Raw genomic sequence first — 14650 nt, 5'->3', positions numbered from 1 at the left:
TACCTCCAAAAGGGTGATAAAGTGGCTCAGAAAAAGCAAGGTAAACATAAACAAAAACGATGTTGAAATAAGTTCAAATACATCAAAAATCAAAATAAATATATATGTATTAAAACTACCAGTTAAAACATAGAAATTGAAATAAAAAGAAAAACCTAGCTAGATGCCATGTATAAAACACTTAGTTCCTCCGGGAATTGGTTCCAGGACCCCTGAGGATACCAAAATCGATAAATGCTCAGAGACCTTATATAAAATGGGGTAGTATTTGCATACAACCTACACACATCCTCCCATATACTTTAAATCATCTCCAGATTATGTATAATACCTAATACAATGTAAATCCTATGTAAATAGTTGCTAGCACATGACAAATTCAAGTTTTGCATTTTGGAACTTTCTGGAATTTTTTTTCCAAATATTTTCCACCTGAGATTGGTTGACTCCATGGATGCAGAGCCCTCAGATAGGGAGGGCGGACAGTATATATGGGGAAATGGTTTTTCAGGCAAAGGGAAAAGCAACTGCAAAGTCCTAGAGGCAAAAACAAGGTTCAAGGAGTGCAAATATTTAAACTTTTTATATCTGCTTAGAATCAATTTTTTTCCCCCATTTCAAGTGAAATAAAGAACCCTTGGGGCTTCCCTGGTGGCGCAGTGGTTGAGAATCTGCCTGCCAATGCAGGGGACACGGGTTCGAGCCCTGGTCTGGGAAGATCCCACATGCCGCGGAGCAACTGGGCCCGTGAGCCACAACTACTGAGCCTGAGCGTCTGGAGCCTCTGCTCCGCAACAAGAGAGGCCGCGATAGTGACAGGCCCGCGCACCGCGATGAAGAGTGGCCCCCACTCGCCGCAACTGGAGAAAGCCCTCACACAGAAACGAAGACACAACACAGCCAAAAATAAACATAATAAATAAATAATAAATAAAAATTAAAAAAAAAAAAAAGAACCCTTACCACCACATAGGCCCATTTATCCTCTCCCCTTTATGTTCTAGTTGTCATCAGTTACATCTACATGTGTCAAAACCCCCCTCAGACAATGTTGTAATTTTTGCCTTTAACATCAAACATTTTATGAATTCAAGAGGAGAATAGTCTACCATATTTATACAGGTATTTACCATTTCTGGTGCTCTTTCTTCATTCCTGATGTTCCAGTTTCCTTCTAGTATCATTTCTCTTCTGTCTAAAGAATTTCTTTTAGCAATTCTTTTAGAACAGTGAGTGCTGGCAGTGAGTTCTTTTATTTTTTCTTCATCTGAGAATGCCATTATTTCACCTTAATTTCTGAAAGATATTTTTACTGCACATACTATTATGTGTTGACCATTCTTTTCTTTCAGCACTTTAAAAATGTTATGTCCCTTCCTTCCAGACTGCATGGTAACTCAAATTGTTGTTATTCTGTAGGTAATATATTGCATTTCTCTGGCTGCTTTCAAGATTTTTTCTTTGTATTTTTTTTCAGCATTTTGATGATGATGTGTCTGGGCACAGACTTCTTTATGTTCATTATGTTTGGACTTTGTTGAGCTTCTTGAATCTGTAGGTTTATGTCTTTTGCCAAACTTGAGACTTTTCATTCATTATTTATTCAAAAAATTTTCAACACCTTTTGTTATTATCCCACAGGTCCCTGAGATTCTATTCGTTGTTTATCCAATTTTTTTTCTCTGTTGTTCAGGTTGGATAATTTGCATTGATCTGTTTTCAGTCTCACTGATACTTTTCTCTGTCATCTTCTCTGCTACTAAGACCATCCAATGAATTTTTATAATTTTGGCTACTATATTTTTCAATTCCAAACTAAACATATGTTTCTTCTTTATATTTTCTATTTCTTTGCTGATACTTTATATTTTTCCATTGGTTTCAAAGGTGCTTTTGATTGCTTGTTAAGAGAATTTTTATAATAGCATTGAGAACTTTGAAGGGCCTGGGATTTTACCTTACTTGCAAGTTAACAAGTTAGGCTGCCACAGTTTAATGGATAGTGGCAGAAGTTGTGAGTCTCCTGGGTCAGAGACAAAGGACAATTTATTACCTAGAGCAGTAGCAGGAAGTAGAATATCAGCATTTATGCCAGTTTCCTGAGCCCCAGGTCCCACCAAGTAATGCCAGGAGGACCAGGTGATACCTGCACATGCAGTGAGTTTCATTATAGGAGAGGAACTTTATGGGAAACTCCAATTTGTAATGAGGGACTAGCAAACCTATCCAACTGTGCCCTGGAGAGAGACATTATCTTTTTTATTCTAGACAGCAAACAAATCTGCCCTTGGCCCCAGAGGAAGACATTATCTCTGTCTTCCAAGGATGTTTGCTATACAAAAATCCCTGAAAAAGTCTAGGCAAAAAGCTGTTAATGCCCTTGCCCAAAAGACATACAAAAATACAAGAGATCAATGGAGAATTGTCTGTCAACAAATAGCTGCTTCAAAGCCTTTGTCAGATAACTCCACTATCTGTGTTCTCTCAGCATTGACATCTTTTTTGCCCGTGTGAATTCAGATTTTTCCTGGTTCATTGTATGGTTAGTAATTTTGATTTTATCCTGGATATTTTGACTGTTCTGTTTGTTTTTTTTCAAACTATATCTGGCTTTATTAGAGATACTTTTCATAAACAATCATGGTATTTCAGGCAGGACATGGGCAGACAATCGTTAACAGTATAAAACAACTTTCAAACTCCCTTTTTCAGTGGACCACCAAAATCTGAAAGCCACTATAAAACCCAGTGAAGTCTTCATGTGATGCTCTGAACAGGGAAAGTTTAGAGTGAGGGTTGACATTTCACATTTAGCATGTTGTTTAACAGCTTTTCACAAGCCGACCCTGACTTTCAGGAAATGGAAGTGAAAATGGCAGAAGTATCAATCTGAAGATCCACAACCTGAAAAAGGAACCGCTGCTCTTTTGAGGGACGCCATCTCAGTGGTCACACTGGAAAGTCCAGATTGCCTGACGTACTGGTAACCAACTTTGAGGGGTCAGGTTCCAACAGGTCTCTGGGTTTAAGGGAGTCAAGTCTAGGCTGAAGGTGGAGACGGAGAAGAGGACATAAAAACTAAATTTAGTTTTTCCACACCACAAGGCATTTGTGCCAAGGTGGCTACTGTGTGTCAACATCAAGGAACCCCTCCTTCCTGGGAACCGAGAGGAAGTCTCTCAAAACCAGACGGGAAGGATGTTCTTTTTCCCACGTCAATCCAGCTTCGGGGACAATCTATTAAGTGACATGTGCTCTTCCACCAAAAAAAACAATGAAGTGTTCTGTATGCTACCAACATAGCTTAAAAAAAAAAAAAAGTAAAACAAAATTCTGCATTTTTGTAAAACTTGATAGAAAATAGTACTTCAAACTGTACAGTCAGCAGAAGCACACAGTCATCAAGAATGCACACACTTCACTTGGCATCTCCTGCACCCTCAGCTTTCTGTGCCTGGTCTGTTTGGGCATCTCCATTTTCTGCAGGGTTATTCCCACCCTTGCCTGCATCAGCTTTCCCCTTTTTCCCTTTGGGTACCTTCTCTCCCTTCTTTGCAGGGGCCTTTTTAGGCTTGGGCTCTGGCTTTGGAGGAGCAGGTTTAGCAGATGACCTTGCAGATCTTCTCTGTGGTTCGTCCTTCACCTTGGTTTTATCTCCTTTAGCATCCCCTTCAGCCTTTCTCTTGGGCATGGTGGCGACGGCGGCGGGACGTAGGCGCTGGACACGGGGACGCAGTGGCACGCGACTTTGGCCGGTCCAGGGGTCACTCTCACCTCTTCTTCACACTGCTCCGACTGTTCTGTTTTGAAACTCTGTGTATTGTTTAAATTCTATTGAGAATGTTGATATTTTGGTTTTAGCAGGCAATCAGCCTGGGTGGGTTCAGGCTGTAGTGTAATGGTATGCATCTCAAGGGAACTAGGATTTTGGAAGGGAGGGGAAAGGTTTGGATTTGGCAGTGGAGAGCAAGCAGGACTCGAAGGATTTAAAACAAAACAAAACAAAACACCTACAACTTGAGAGTATTGCAAGGAAACAAGGAGACGCCCAGGTTTTTGGTTAGAGTAAGATGATAAAGGGAAGGGTTAGAAGAGTTGTTAAGGGCAACAGGGGATTTGACTCATGACAGCAAAATGAAAGAGTCAGGATAGATTAAGAGAAGTGGGAAGTTAGGCTAGATTAGAGCAAAGCATTATGGGGTTAAGAATCTATATGATGAGTTCAAAAAGAGACATGCACCACAATGTTCACTGCAGCACTAGTCACAATAGCCAGGACATGGAAGCAACCTAAGTGTCCATCGACAGAGGAATGGATGAAGAAGATGTGGCACATGTATACAATGGACTATTACTCAGCCATAAAAAGAATGAAATTGAGTTATTTGTAGTGAGGTGGATGGACATAGAGTCTGTCATACAGAGTGAAATAAGTCAGAAAGAGAAAAACAAATACCGTATGCTAACACATACACATATGGAAGCTAAAAAAAATGGTTCTGATGAACCTAGAGGCAGGACAGGAATAAAGACGCAGACGTAGAGAATGGACTTGAGGACACGGGGAGGGGGAAGGGTAAGCTGGGACGAAGTGAGAGAGTGGCATGGACATATATACACTACCAAATGTAAAATAGCTAGTGGGAAGCAGCCGCATAGCACAGGGAGATCAGCTCGGTGCTTTGTGACCACCTAGAGGGGTGGGAGAGGGAGGGTGGGAGGGAGACGCAAGAGGGAGGGGATATGGGGATATATGTATACGTACAGCTGATTCACTTTGTTATACAGCAGAAACATTGTAAAGCAATTATACTCCAATAAAGATGTAAAAAAAAAATCTATATGATGAACTTGACCTGTTAAAAGAGGCAAACAGGCATTTGAGGTATGATGCAATTATTTCTAATTTTTTTAAAAAGGAAATTATAGCCTGTTGGGATTGTTCTTTTAAGTGGTTTGTAGCCTCTAATAGTGGTCTCTTGGGATTGTTCTCTTAGGCAGTTTATATTGGTGAAGCAGGTAGATTCCATTGAGATTTGGGAGGGGAGGGAAAGTAGACTTGCCAGGAGCACACTGAACTCTGTGAGCCTCTAAAGTCCAATTGGGGTTGTGGCTGGAAGGACTTGTGGAGCCATTCTTTAAGTCCAGAACACTGAAAACCCTAGAAGCGTCCTTTATAGACTAAATCTTTGGTGTTGCTGCCACTGGACAGGCAATCTTCCAGGAGCATGGAAATCCTGCTGTGGGTGGGAAGTGTATAATGATGTATATATACCTACTGGGAAAACCCAAGAAAAACAACATCATTTTAGGTCTCTCCTCAAACTTCAACCTATCAGAGGGGGCTTATTTGAACATGTTAACTGAAATAGTATTTTTTGTGGTCACTTTCCATCCTCTTACTATGCTTCCCCCACCTTCTTAGCACTTATCACCACCTGTCATATATTTATTTGTTTAGTATTTCTTCTCAGTAGAATATAAAGATCTTGAGAACAGATTTTTTTTTTTTTTTTACTGCTTATTTCCAGGACCCAGAATAGTGCCTGAATATTTACAGAATGAATGAATGGATAGATAAGAATATTAGACCCATTAAGTGAGTTCAGTATCATGGCCAATTACAAAATCAATAATCCTAAAATTAATAGTGTTCCCATATACCAGCAAAAGCCTTCAGAAGAATATTTTAAAAGATAATATTTATTAACAGCAAAAAATATATATAAAATATCCAGAAAAATATAAAAATATATAAAATATTTATATATAAAATATATAAAATATATTTATATATTTATATATATAAAATATATAAAAATATAAAATATCCAGAAGTAAACTAAATGGAAACTAAATAATATGGAAATTTTACTGACAGAATTGAATGAATAGTGACCATATTGCTGGATGGAAAGACATAATATTGTAATGATGAAAATTCCCCCCAAATTAACCTATAAATTTAACACAGTATCAGTCAAAATCCCAGCAAAATTTTTAGGGGAGACAGAGGGGCAAAATTTGATTAAAAGATTTAAAATTTCATCAGGAAGAATAAAGGCCTTAGATAGTCAATTAAATTCTGAAGGAAGGCACTGATAAGGGACCTTGCTCTACCAGACACAAAACCAAAAAATATAGGAAAAGACAAATTTGTGGTATGTATCAAAGCCTTAAAAAAAAAAAAAAAAAAAAAAAAAAGGTGCATAACCCAGGCATTCCACTTCCGGAAATTTTTCCAGTCAGTGTTTGCTAAGTAGAGGATGGTTCAAACAAATCATGGTTTAAACAAATACCTGTGGAATACCATGGAGCTTTTAAGAATGACGGTGTAGAACCACATTAATTGCTATGGAAGGTGTTCACCATATATTTTTGTGTTTAAAAAATTGATTACAAAACAATACGTCTGTTATCCTCATTTCTTATAAAATTGAAAAATAATAATTTATATATATATATATATATATATATATATATATATATATATATATATATGTGAAGAAATAACCTGGATGGAAGGTTATACATGAAAATTTTAATGGTAGTTCCTTGGGAATAAGGATTACAAATGATTAAAGTTTTTTGTTGTTTTTTTGAATTTGTATACTGAAAAAATTAGGAAGTTTCCCCCAAAATGGGATGACAGTTAAACTCTTCACTACTGCCACCTGGTGGCTACCACTGAAAGATATCATTTCTTTTCTATCACCTTAAGAAAAAACACACATAACATCATAACTATAAAGTTGTAAAGAAATCTGCAGGATCACCTAGTTCTAGCCATCATTTTATGGCTGAGAAAATAAAAGGCAAAAACGTTTAAGCCATTTGTCTAGAGTCACACTGTTAGTGAAACTTATTAATAGTAACAAACTCTTGTTGAGCCCTTTGGCTAAGTTCTTTATATAGACTGTCTCATTTTATTCTCATAGGAACCTATGAGGCAGTTCCTATTTTTACTCTCATTTATCCCTATTTAACAAATGTGGATCCTGAGGCTCACAGAAAATGACCTACCCGAGGCTGCACACTCAGGGCAGAGCAGGCATTCTGAGGTCCACAACCCTTTCCTGAACCTCTGCTACGCTGCCATCTTAGTCTCTGAATTGCCCTTGCCCTTTCCACTATATCTCACTGCCTCTTCCTTCAGTGCTTTTGGTGAAAACTCTTAAATATGCCCAGTGTTATGTTCCTCCAGGTTGAAAAGAGAGTATAAACATTTAAGGAGAGAAATATAAAGAAACAAAGTAGTTTTACCCCCAGCTCCTTTTAAGAATCTTGTCCAGATGGAAACAGACTTACTTTGAATTGTTCCAGTGTCAAGATCCTAAGGAATCTTAGAGACTTGGGACCATGGAAAGGCTTCCCTGGGTTCCCTGCTCCAGTCTTCCGCATGTTATGTTCTCCCCTTAAGTTTTCATTTACCAGAGCTGAAGAGTTACTATCACTATATGCAGTTGTTCGTGTACTTCTTCCCTTCTCTCTTCTAGCCCTTGACCAAATTCTTAGGGAAAATAGTCTCTAGCTCTGGATCTATCTTCATGCGTCAAAAACAAATGGCATAAGTGCTAATAAGTGCAAAAATTGTACTAGGGATAAATCTTTTGAAGGTGAAATTAGAAATGGGAAATAACTAGTGCGATTAGCCTCTGTAGCCCTTGAGAACCTAAAAAGTCTTTTAGAATTGTTCCCAAAATGAATACATACCTTTGAACTATCATCTAGTTAAAGCTGACTTTTCTTTTTTTTTTTAATAAATTTATTTATTTTATTTATTTATTTCTGGCTGCGTTGGGCCTTCGTTGCTGTGCACAGGCTTTCTCTAGTTGTGGCGAGCTTTCTCTAGTTGTGGGGGCTACTCTTTGTTGCGGTGCGCAGGCTTCTCATTGCGGTGGTTTCTCTTGTTGTGGAGCACGGGCTCTAGGCACGCGGGCTTCAGTAGTTGTGGCACGTGGGCTCAGTAGTTGTGGCTCACGGGCTCTAGAGCGCAGGCTCGGTAGTTGTGGCGCACGGGCTTACTTGCTCCGTGGCATGTGGGATCTTCCTGGCCCAGGGCTCAAACCTGTGTCCCCTGCATTGGCAGGCGGACTCTTTTTTTTTTTTTTTTTTAATTTTTATTTATTTGTTTATTTATTTATGGCTGTGTTGGGTCTTCATTTCTGTGCGAGGGCTTCCTCTAGTTGCGGCAAGTGGGGGCCACTCTTCATCGCGGTGCGCGGGCCTCTCACTACCGCGGCCTCTCTTGTTGCGGAGCACAGGCTCCAGACGCGCAGGCTCAGTAGTTGTGGCTCACGGGCCTAGTTGCTCCGCGGCATGTGGGATCTTCCCAGACCAGGGCTCGAACCCGTGTCCCCTGCATTGGCAGGCAGACTCTCAACCACTGCGCCACCAGGGAAGCCCGGCAGGCGGATTCTTAACCACTGCGCCACCAGGGAAGCCCAAGCTGACTTTTCTTAAGTACAAGTTTGCTTCAAAATAAATTAAATCTTTTAATTTGTACTAGTGCTGTAAAAGTGTTATTTTTCTAAGCTAGTGAAAAGAACTTAGTTGTTAGACAGTCTTGAGTTAAAATTCACATATAAGCTATGACTTTAGTAAATCATTAAATTTAACTTAAATTACTATTTTTTCTTATCTCTAAAATTAAGGATAATAATATCACCAAAGGTGGTGGAGAGGATTCAATGAGATGACACATGAAAATGACATACAGGCATCTAGCAGATACACACTTCCTTCCCTTCTCCCTGTGTTATGTACTTATCTCATCCAAACGTTCTTCACACACCTGGGCTAGGATTTCTTTGAAGGAATCAATTCTACCTCAGCCAGAGTGAGGTGTCTGAGGCTCTTTACTTTTCCTCTTTCACATCCCATCTTCAGTCTGTCAGTAAGTCCTGTGGGCATCACTTTCAGGATAGATGCTCAATTTGACTTTTTTTTTTTTTTTTTAACCCCTCCACAGCTACCATGCCGGTCCAAGCCATCATCATGTCTCATCTGACTGGTGCAGTAACTTCCTAACTGGACTCCCTACTTCCTTTCTTGCTCCCTACCATCTATTCTGCACATGCAGCCAAATTATTTGTTTACAAATTATGTCACTTCTCTCTTCAGAACCTTCCAAGAGGTCCCCATCACTCTTGGACTAAAAATCTAAAGTCTTCACCAAAGACTACTAAACCTCTGTGACCGGAACCCTGCCTACCATTCTCATACCTCCCTCCTACCTCGCTCTGCTGCAGCTGCACTGGCCTCCTTACTTTTTTAAAAACAATTGAAGTAGAATTGACTTACACTATTATATTAGTTTCAGGGGGCCTCCTTGCTATTATTCTTTGCTGCTGCCAACCATATTCCTGCCTCAGGACCTGTGTATCTGTTGTTCTCTCTGCCTGGAATGGTCCTCCTAGATCTTTAATGCCTTGCCTTTTCATACCTCAGAGAGGCTGAACCTAGGCACCCCATTTAAACAGATACCCTTCCCAAACTCTCTCTCTCCTTAAGCTTCTTTATTTTTTCTCGTAGCGTTTACCAACTACCTTGGCACTGAAAAATACATACATACATATACATTTCTCCATCTTCTCACTTGAAATGTAAGTTCTGTGGAGATGGAGACTTTGTTTTATTCTCTTTGTATCACTAGCATCTAGAACAGTGCCTGGCATGTGCCAGGCATTCAAAAATATTTGTTAAAAAAATATATTTGTGGAATGAATAAAAAAACTCTTAGCTTCCTGCCATCAAGTCAGCAAACTTGCCTCCTTCTATAGCCATCCTTTCCCCTCTTCCTCCTTTAAGTACAAGAGATGTTTTTCTTCTTGTCTGAGGTTGATGTCTCACCTATGCTGCCTCCTCAATGACCTTGACTTAGCCTTTACATTCCCCTCTCCCGCCTGCAGAATTCTCTTTCTAGCAGGCACACGTCTCTCCCATCTTAAATAAAAATCAAAAGAAAATCCTGTGTCCGCATCTCTTATCACCTGCCACTCTCTCCTGCTCTTCACAGCCAAACTTCTTGAAATATTTCTTTACCCTCCTTGCATTCCTCACCTCTCCCTTCATTCTGGTTTCTCTAAAACTCCTTAGAAACAGCTCACGCCTGCTTTAATGTTTCTCTTCGCTGAGCTTTTCCAAGACATTATTCTCTGAATGTTTTCTCCTACTTCCCTGACTGCTCCTCTTCCTGTCCCTTCCTAAAATTTTGTGTACCCGTGTTCTGATCAGGGTTCTTCTTATTCTACAGATTCTCCCTCAGCAATCTTACCCATGCCCATAGTTTCAGTTACCACCCAAATCTGTATGCCCAGCCCTCATCTCCATCTACCAGGCTCACAATTTATATGACCTACTGCCTACTTGATCCCCACTTGGATTTCCACAAGCACCTCAAAACAGAGATGTCATCTTCCCTCTCCTAACTTGTCTCTCCTCCGGTGTTACTTATTTTAGTGAATGGCACCGTCATCCACCAGTTGTTCACGGAAGCTACCCTTGGTTTCTCTTCTCCTTCAAAGCCCCTCACCCCCATCCAGCCAATCAGTAGGGTCCCATTAGTTCTACTATATTGGGTCAAATTTTTGCCCCACCCCTACCCCCCGAAAGATATATCCAGGTCCTAACTCCTGGCGCCTTTGAATGTGACCTTATTTGGAAACAGGATCTTTGCAGGTATGATTAAGTTCAGGATCTCGAGATGAGAGCATCCTGGATTTCAGATGGGCCCTAAATCCAATGTCTGGTGTCCTTATGAGAGAAAGGAGAGGAAGAGGGAGAGGCAGATTTGAGGCGCAGGCACAGGGGAGGGGGCCATGTGAAGACCCCTGTGAAGACGGAGGGAGGTTCTGGAGCTATGCCGCTACAGGAACAACAAGGATTGCCAACCCTGCGGACGCCGTGATTGCAGACTTCTGGCCTCCAAAACTGTGAAAGAATGAATTTCTGTTGTTTTATTCCCCAAGTTTGTAGTAATTTGTTACGGTAGTCCTAGGAAACTAATACATCTACCTTCTAAATATCTTGAAATCCATCCACGTTTTTCCATCATCCTTGTCCCCATCTCGTTCAGACCGCGATTACAACAATCTTCTGCCTCGTCTCCCTGCTGCTAGTCTCAGCCGAGCTTTCTAAAATGCGTGGAATTTACTTCACTACCGACAATCTGTGAGTGGTTTGCCAGTGACTCCTGGATTAAGTCTAAATGCCTGGTCCAGGACTTAAGAGTTTGGCTTCTGCTTACTTGGGTAGCCTTATTTCTCATCTCTCTTCACCCTCACCCTTAATTCTGTGCTCCAGACTTAGTAATAATTTCTTTCTTTTTATTTTTTGGCTACGCCGCACGGCATGTGGGATCTTAGTTCCCCGACCAGGGATAGAACCCACGCCCCCTGCAGTGGAAGCGCGGAGTCTTACACACTGGACGGCCAGGGCAGTCCCGTAGTAATCATTTCTGATACTTATGGGATACTTACTCTGTGCCAGACACTATTCTAAGAGCTAGATCTCACAACGGCCTATAAGACAGGAAACAGGCTTCTTTCAATGCCTCTGCCTCTGGGACATTGCTCACGCTGTTCTCGCCTGAAGTGCCCGCACTTTGTCTTCCCTTGCCCTTTGTCCCCTCCTCATAATTCACACCCACCCTTTAGGTCTCAGCTTATTCAGCACTTACTCCATGAAGCAGTCCTTGATATTCCTAATCTCGGTTACGTGTCCCACCCCTACCGTCCATATTCCTCTCACACCCTGTACTTCCCCATCATGATATAAAACATTATAACTGTCTATTTACTGGTGTCTTAGTCTGTTCAGGCTGCTATAACAAAACATCACAGACTGGGTAACTCAAAAACCACAGCAATTTATGTCTAACAATTCTGGAGGCTGAAAGTCTAATATCAGGGTGCCAGCATGGTCAGGCGAGGACCCTCTTTCGGGCTGCAGACTTCCCACTGTGTCCTCACATGGTGGAAGGGGTAAGCAAGCTCTCTCTGGGGCCTCTTTTATAAGGGCACCAATCCCATTCATAAGTGCTCTACCCTCACTCATGACCCAGTCACCTCCCAAATGTCTCACTTCCTTGTACCATCACCCTGGGGGCTAGGATTTCAACATAAGCATTTTGGGGGAACACGAACATTCAGACCATCCAATAGGCCCACAGCTCACACTGTATTTTATGTTTCCTGAGGAAAGAGGCTGTTCCTATCTCTTGCCATTGTAACCCCATCCCCAGAATCTAGCACAGTGCCTGGCACATAAGAGATACTCAACATATTTGAGTAAATCAAAGAACCTTGAATAAAGGCTGTTAGTACCATATGTCTCTACTGACATAGAGTAGGAAAAAATGCACCCCTAGACCTAGATGCCAACTGTCCCCTCCCTCAGAATTCTGATGCCTCCTAAGCCTTTGCTTGGGCCCATTCTGAAATATCTTCTCATAAGAATTTCCTGAGACACCCAAGGCCAGTTACTCCTCACTTTCCCATCACACTCAGCACTTCGTCAAATACAAGGCTCTCCAGGAAGCTATCCTCTCCCATTCCACTCTGCAATCCTCCCAAACCCTTCCTCTTCTGGCTCTGTCCTCTACCCTGTGTCCTCTGGAACTCCTGCCTATTCAAAACAAACTCACCTATAGTCTCATCCTTATAACAAAATACTCCTTCCACCTCCTGGTCTTAAGCAGAAACCTGGTTTCCCTTTAGGAAACGACTCTTTCTACTCCCATCTGGGGTGGAGACTGTTAATCTGTCTCACGCTGATGGGGAAGCCTCTCCTTTCAGAATTATATTTTTCAACCATCTACCTCTCCTGCTGGTTACTGCCATCTGCCAACTTCCTAGTTATTCTTTTCTCTAGTTTATGGTCTTTATCTCCGTGTGAGTCCCACCATCATCTGGGATCATTTGCTTGTCCATTTGGACAGCCCTATCTTCTACTTCCTTGAATCCTCTCAATCTGATGACCTTTAACACACTACACTTGATCTATTCCGTGACTGTACTTAGGTTTGTCTCCAGGAACGGCTCTACCTCTTAAATCCTAAATTTCGGTATCTTCCATTCTTTTAGCACATTAATTTTCTTACAAAGTCCTGTCCTGCCACTTCATTTCTTAATCAGCCTAGATGCATGGCTCAGCTTTTCATGATCCAGCTTTTCACAGACACCCTCACTACCTTGTACCCTTGTTTACCTGGCTCAGATGCAGCCTGGGAACAATCGAAGAATTTACTTTTCATCCCTATACCCAGGCTTCTGAGTACTTGCCTGGGCTAGAACTCTTTTGGTTGGTTGGGATGAAAATCAATTCAAAATAGTTTAGAGAAAAGGAGAGTTTCATGGAGCTACCAGAGTAGCTCATGTAAGCAAACCCCAGGAAGGGCAAGAGTACAGCTGGGGCTCCAGGACAGCTGGAACGACAGCCTCCTGCTGCTGGGATTCACCCTGGCTTTTCTGCTTCTCTCAATGTACTGGTTTTCTCCACATGACAAGAAAGAGTCTCAAGCATCATATCCTATGGTTCCTAGAAAGTTACTTTTTCCTCTTATTAGCGTTCAGAAAATCCCAAGGGAGGGCTTGGACCTAGCTTAGATCAGGTGTTCACTCACGGACCAATCACGTATAACTAGACAAGGTACTTGAGTCAGTAGCTTCCATTAGAACGAGATGACAGAATCAAGGAAGGAACAGTTTTCCCACGGGGAGAGAGTAGTAGACACACAGAATAATAGATGGCTGCCTCAGAACTCCTAGAGATCGGTTAATTGATGCCACTGTAAACTTATAATAGCAACTTTAGAAGGACTCTCAGAACTGTCCAGAAGGTCTGCTTGTCCTTAAGGACTTTGTTGAATCTCCCTCTGTTCTTACAGTTCCTCAAAATAGAATTTTGAGCGCTTCCGTAATCATACTGGATTAATCTTTCAGAACCCTGTCATGTAGTACATCTGGCCCTCGAGGTTTTAACTCAGTTATCAAATTTGACCATTTCTAAGCAATGGCTATTGCATAACAGAAGAATTAGGGTTGTCTAAAAGGATTTGAAAACAATAGTAAAAGTGCTTATTTTGAAAAGAACCTATGACCATGTATTGCTTGAAAATTTTCACTGGACCTAACCAGTGGCCTCTGAATTTCTCTCACAACTACGACATTCAAAACGAAAAAAACAACAAGTGCCACCTCTACCTTGCAGAATACAGAAACACGACGTATGCTGCTGATACTACTACTTGGCAAGTGCTGGGTTTCCTCTAGGTTATATAATCCACAGCTCAAGGCATACAGTTACTGCAAGTAGGAATGGGGTCTTATCAATTAAATGCCTGGTTTAGAGCAGTACCTACACTATTGATTTAATCTTGGCCCATGGTATGCTTGGTTTTTTGGCAAATGCTAAAAAGCATTAGCTTTTTCTTTTATAATTTACCTAATTTCTAACCTCACATGAACTGTTAGACTTCGCAGGTGCTAAGCTCTAGCAGTAAGGTTCCTATAACCCCAAGTGCAAGTTGAAATGACAAGTAATCTCTTTTGAGCACCTTCTGGTTTCTTCTTCTGGCTCACTGAGCCAGCTTTTAACCTATGACTGGTTTAAAGTGGATTGGTCATCCTGTATGATGACCTTTCTCATG

General features: G+C 41.2%; 1 protein-coding gene and 1 long non-coding RNA gene across 3 annotated transcripts in view; one reads left to right on the top strand and one right to left on the bottom strand.

Annotated features, from left to right (window-relative positions):
- LOC132366144 (uncharacterized) overlaps positions 1-14650 on the top strand; it is a 50114-nt gene that overhangs the window by 17383 nt on the left and 18081 nt on the right. The gene's annotated exons all lie outside the window — the stretch shown is intronic.
- LOC132366677 (non-histone chromosomal protein HMG-17) lies at positions 3419-3772 on the bottom strand. Its single transcript, XM_059924284.1, has one exon. It carries the CDS (start codon positions 3689-3691, stop codon positions 3419-3421), a length of 273 nt encoding a protein of 90 aa, XP_059780267.1. The 5' UTR covers positions 3692-3772.

The sequence above is a fragment of the Balaenoptera ricei genome, chromosome 5, assembly GCF_028023285.1.
Source record: "Balaenoptera ricei isolate mBalRic1 chromosome 5, mBalRic1.hap2, whole genome shotgun sequence".
NCBI lineage: Eukaryota > Metazoa > Chordata > Mammalia > Artiodactyla > Balaenopteridae > Balaenoptera > Balaenoptera ricei.
This window is presented reverse-complemented; position numbering and strand designations above follow the sequence as displayed.

Bases quoted from the DNA above. Each gene is read 5' to 3' on its own strand.
- LOC132366677 (XM_059924284.1), bottom strand. From the start codon at position 3,691: ATGCCCAAGAGAAAGGCTGAAGGGGATGCTAAAGGAGATAAAACCAAG.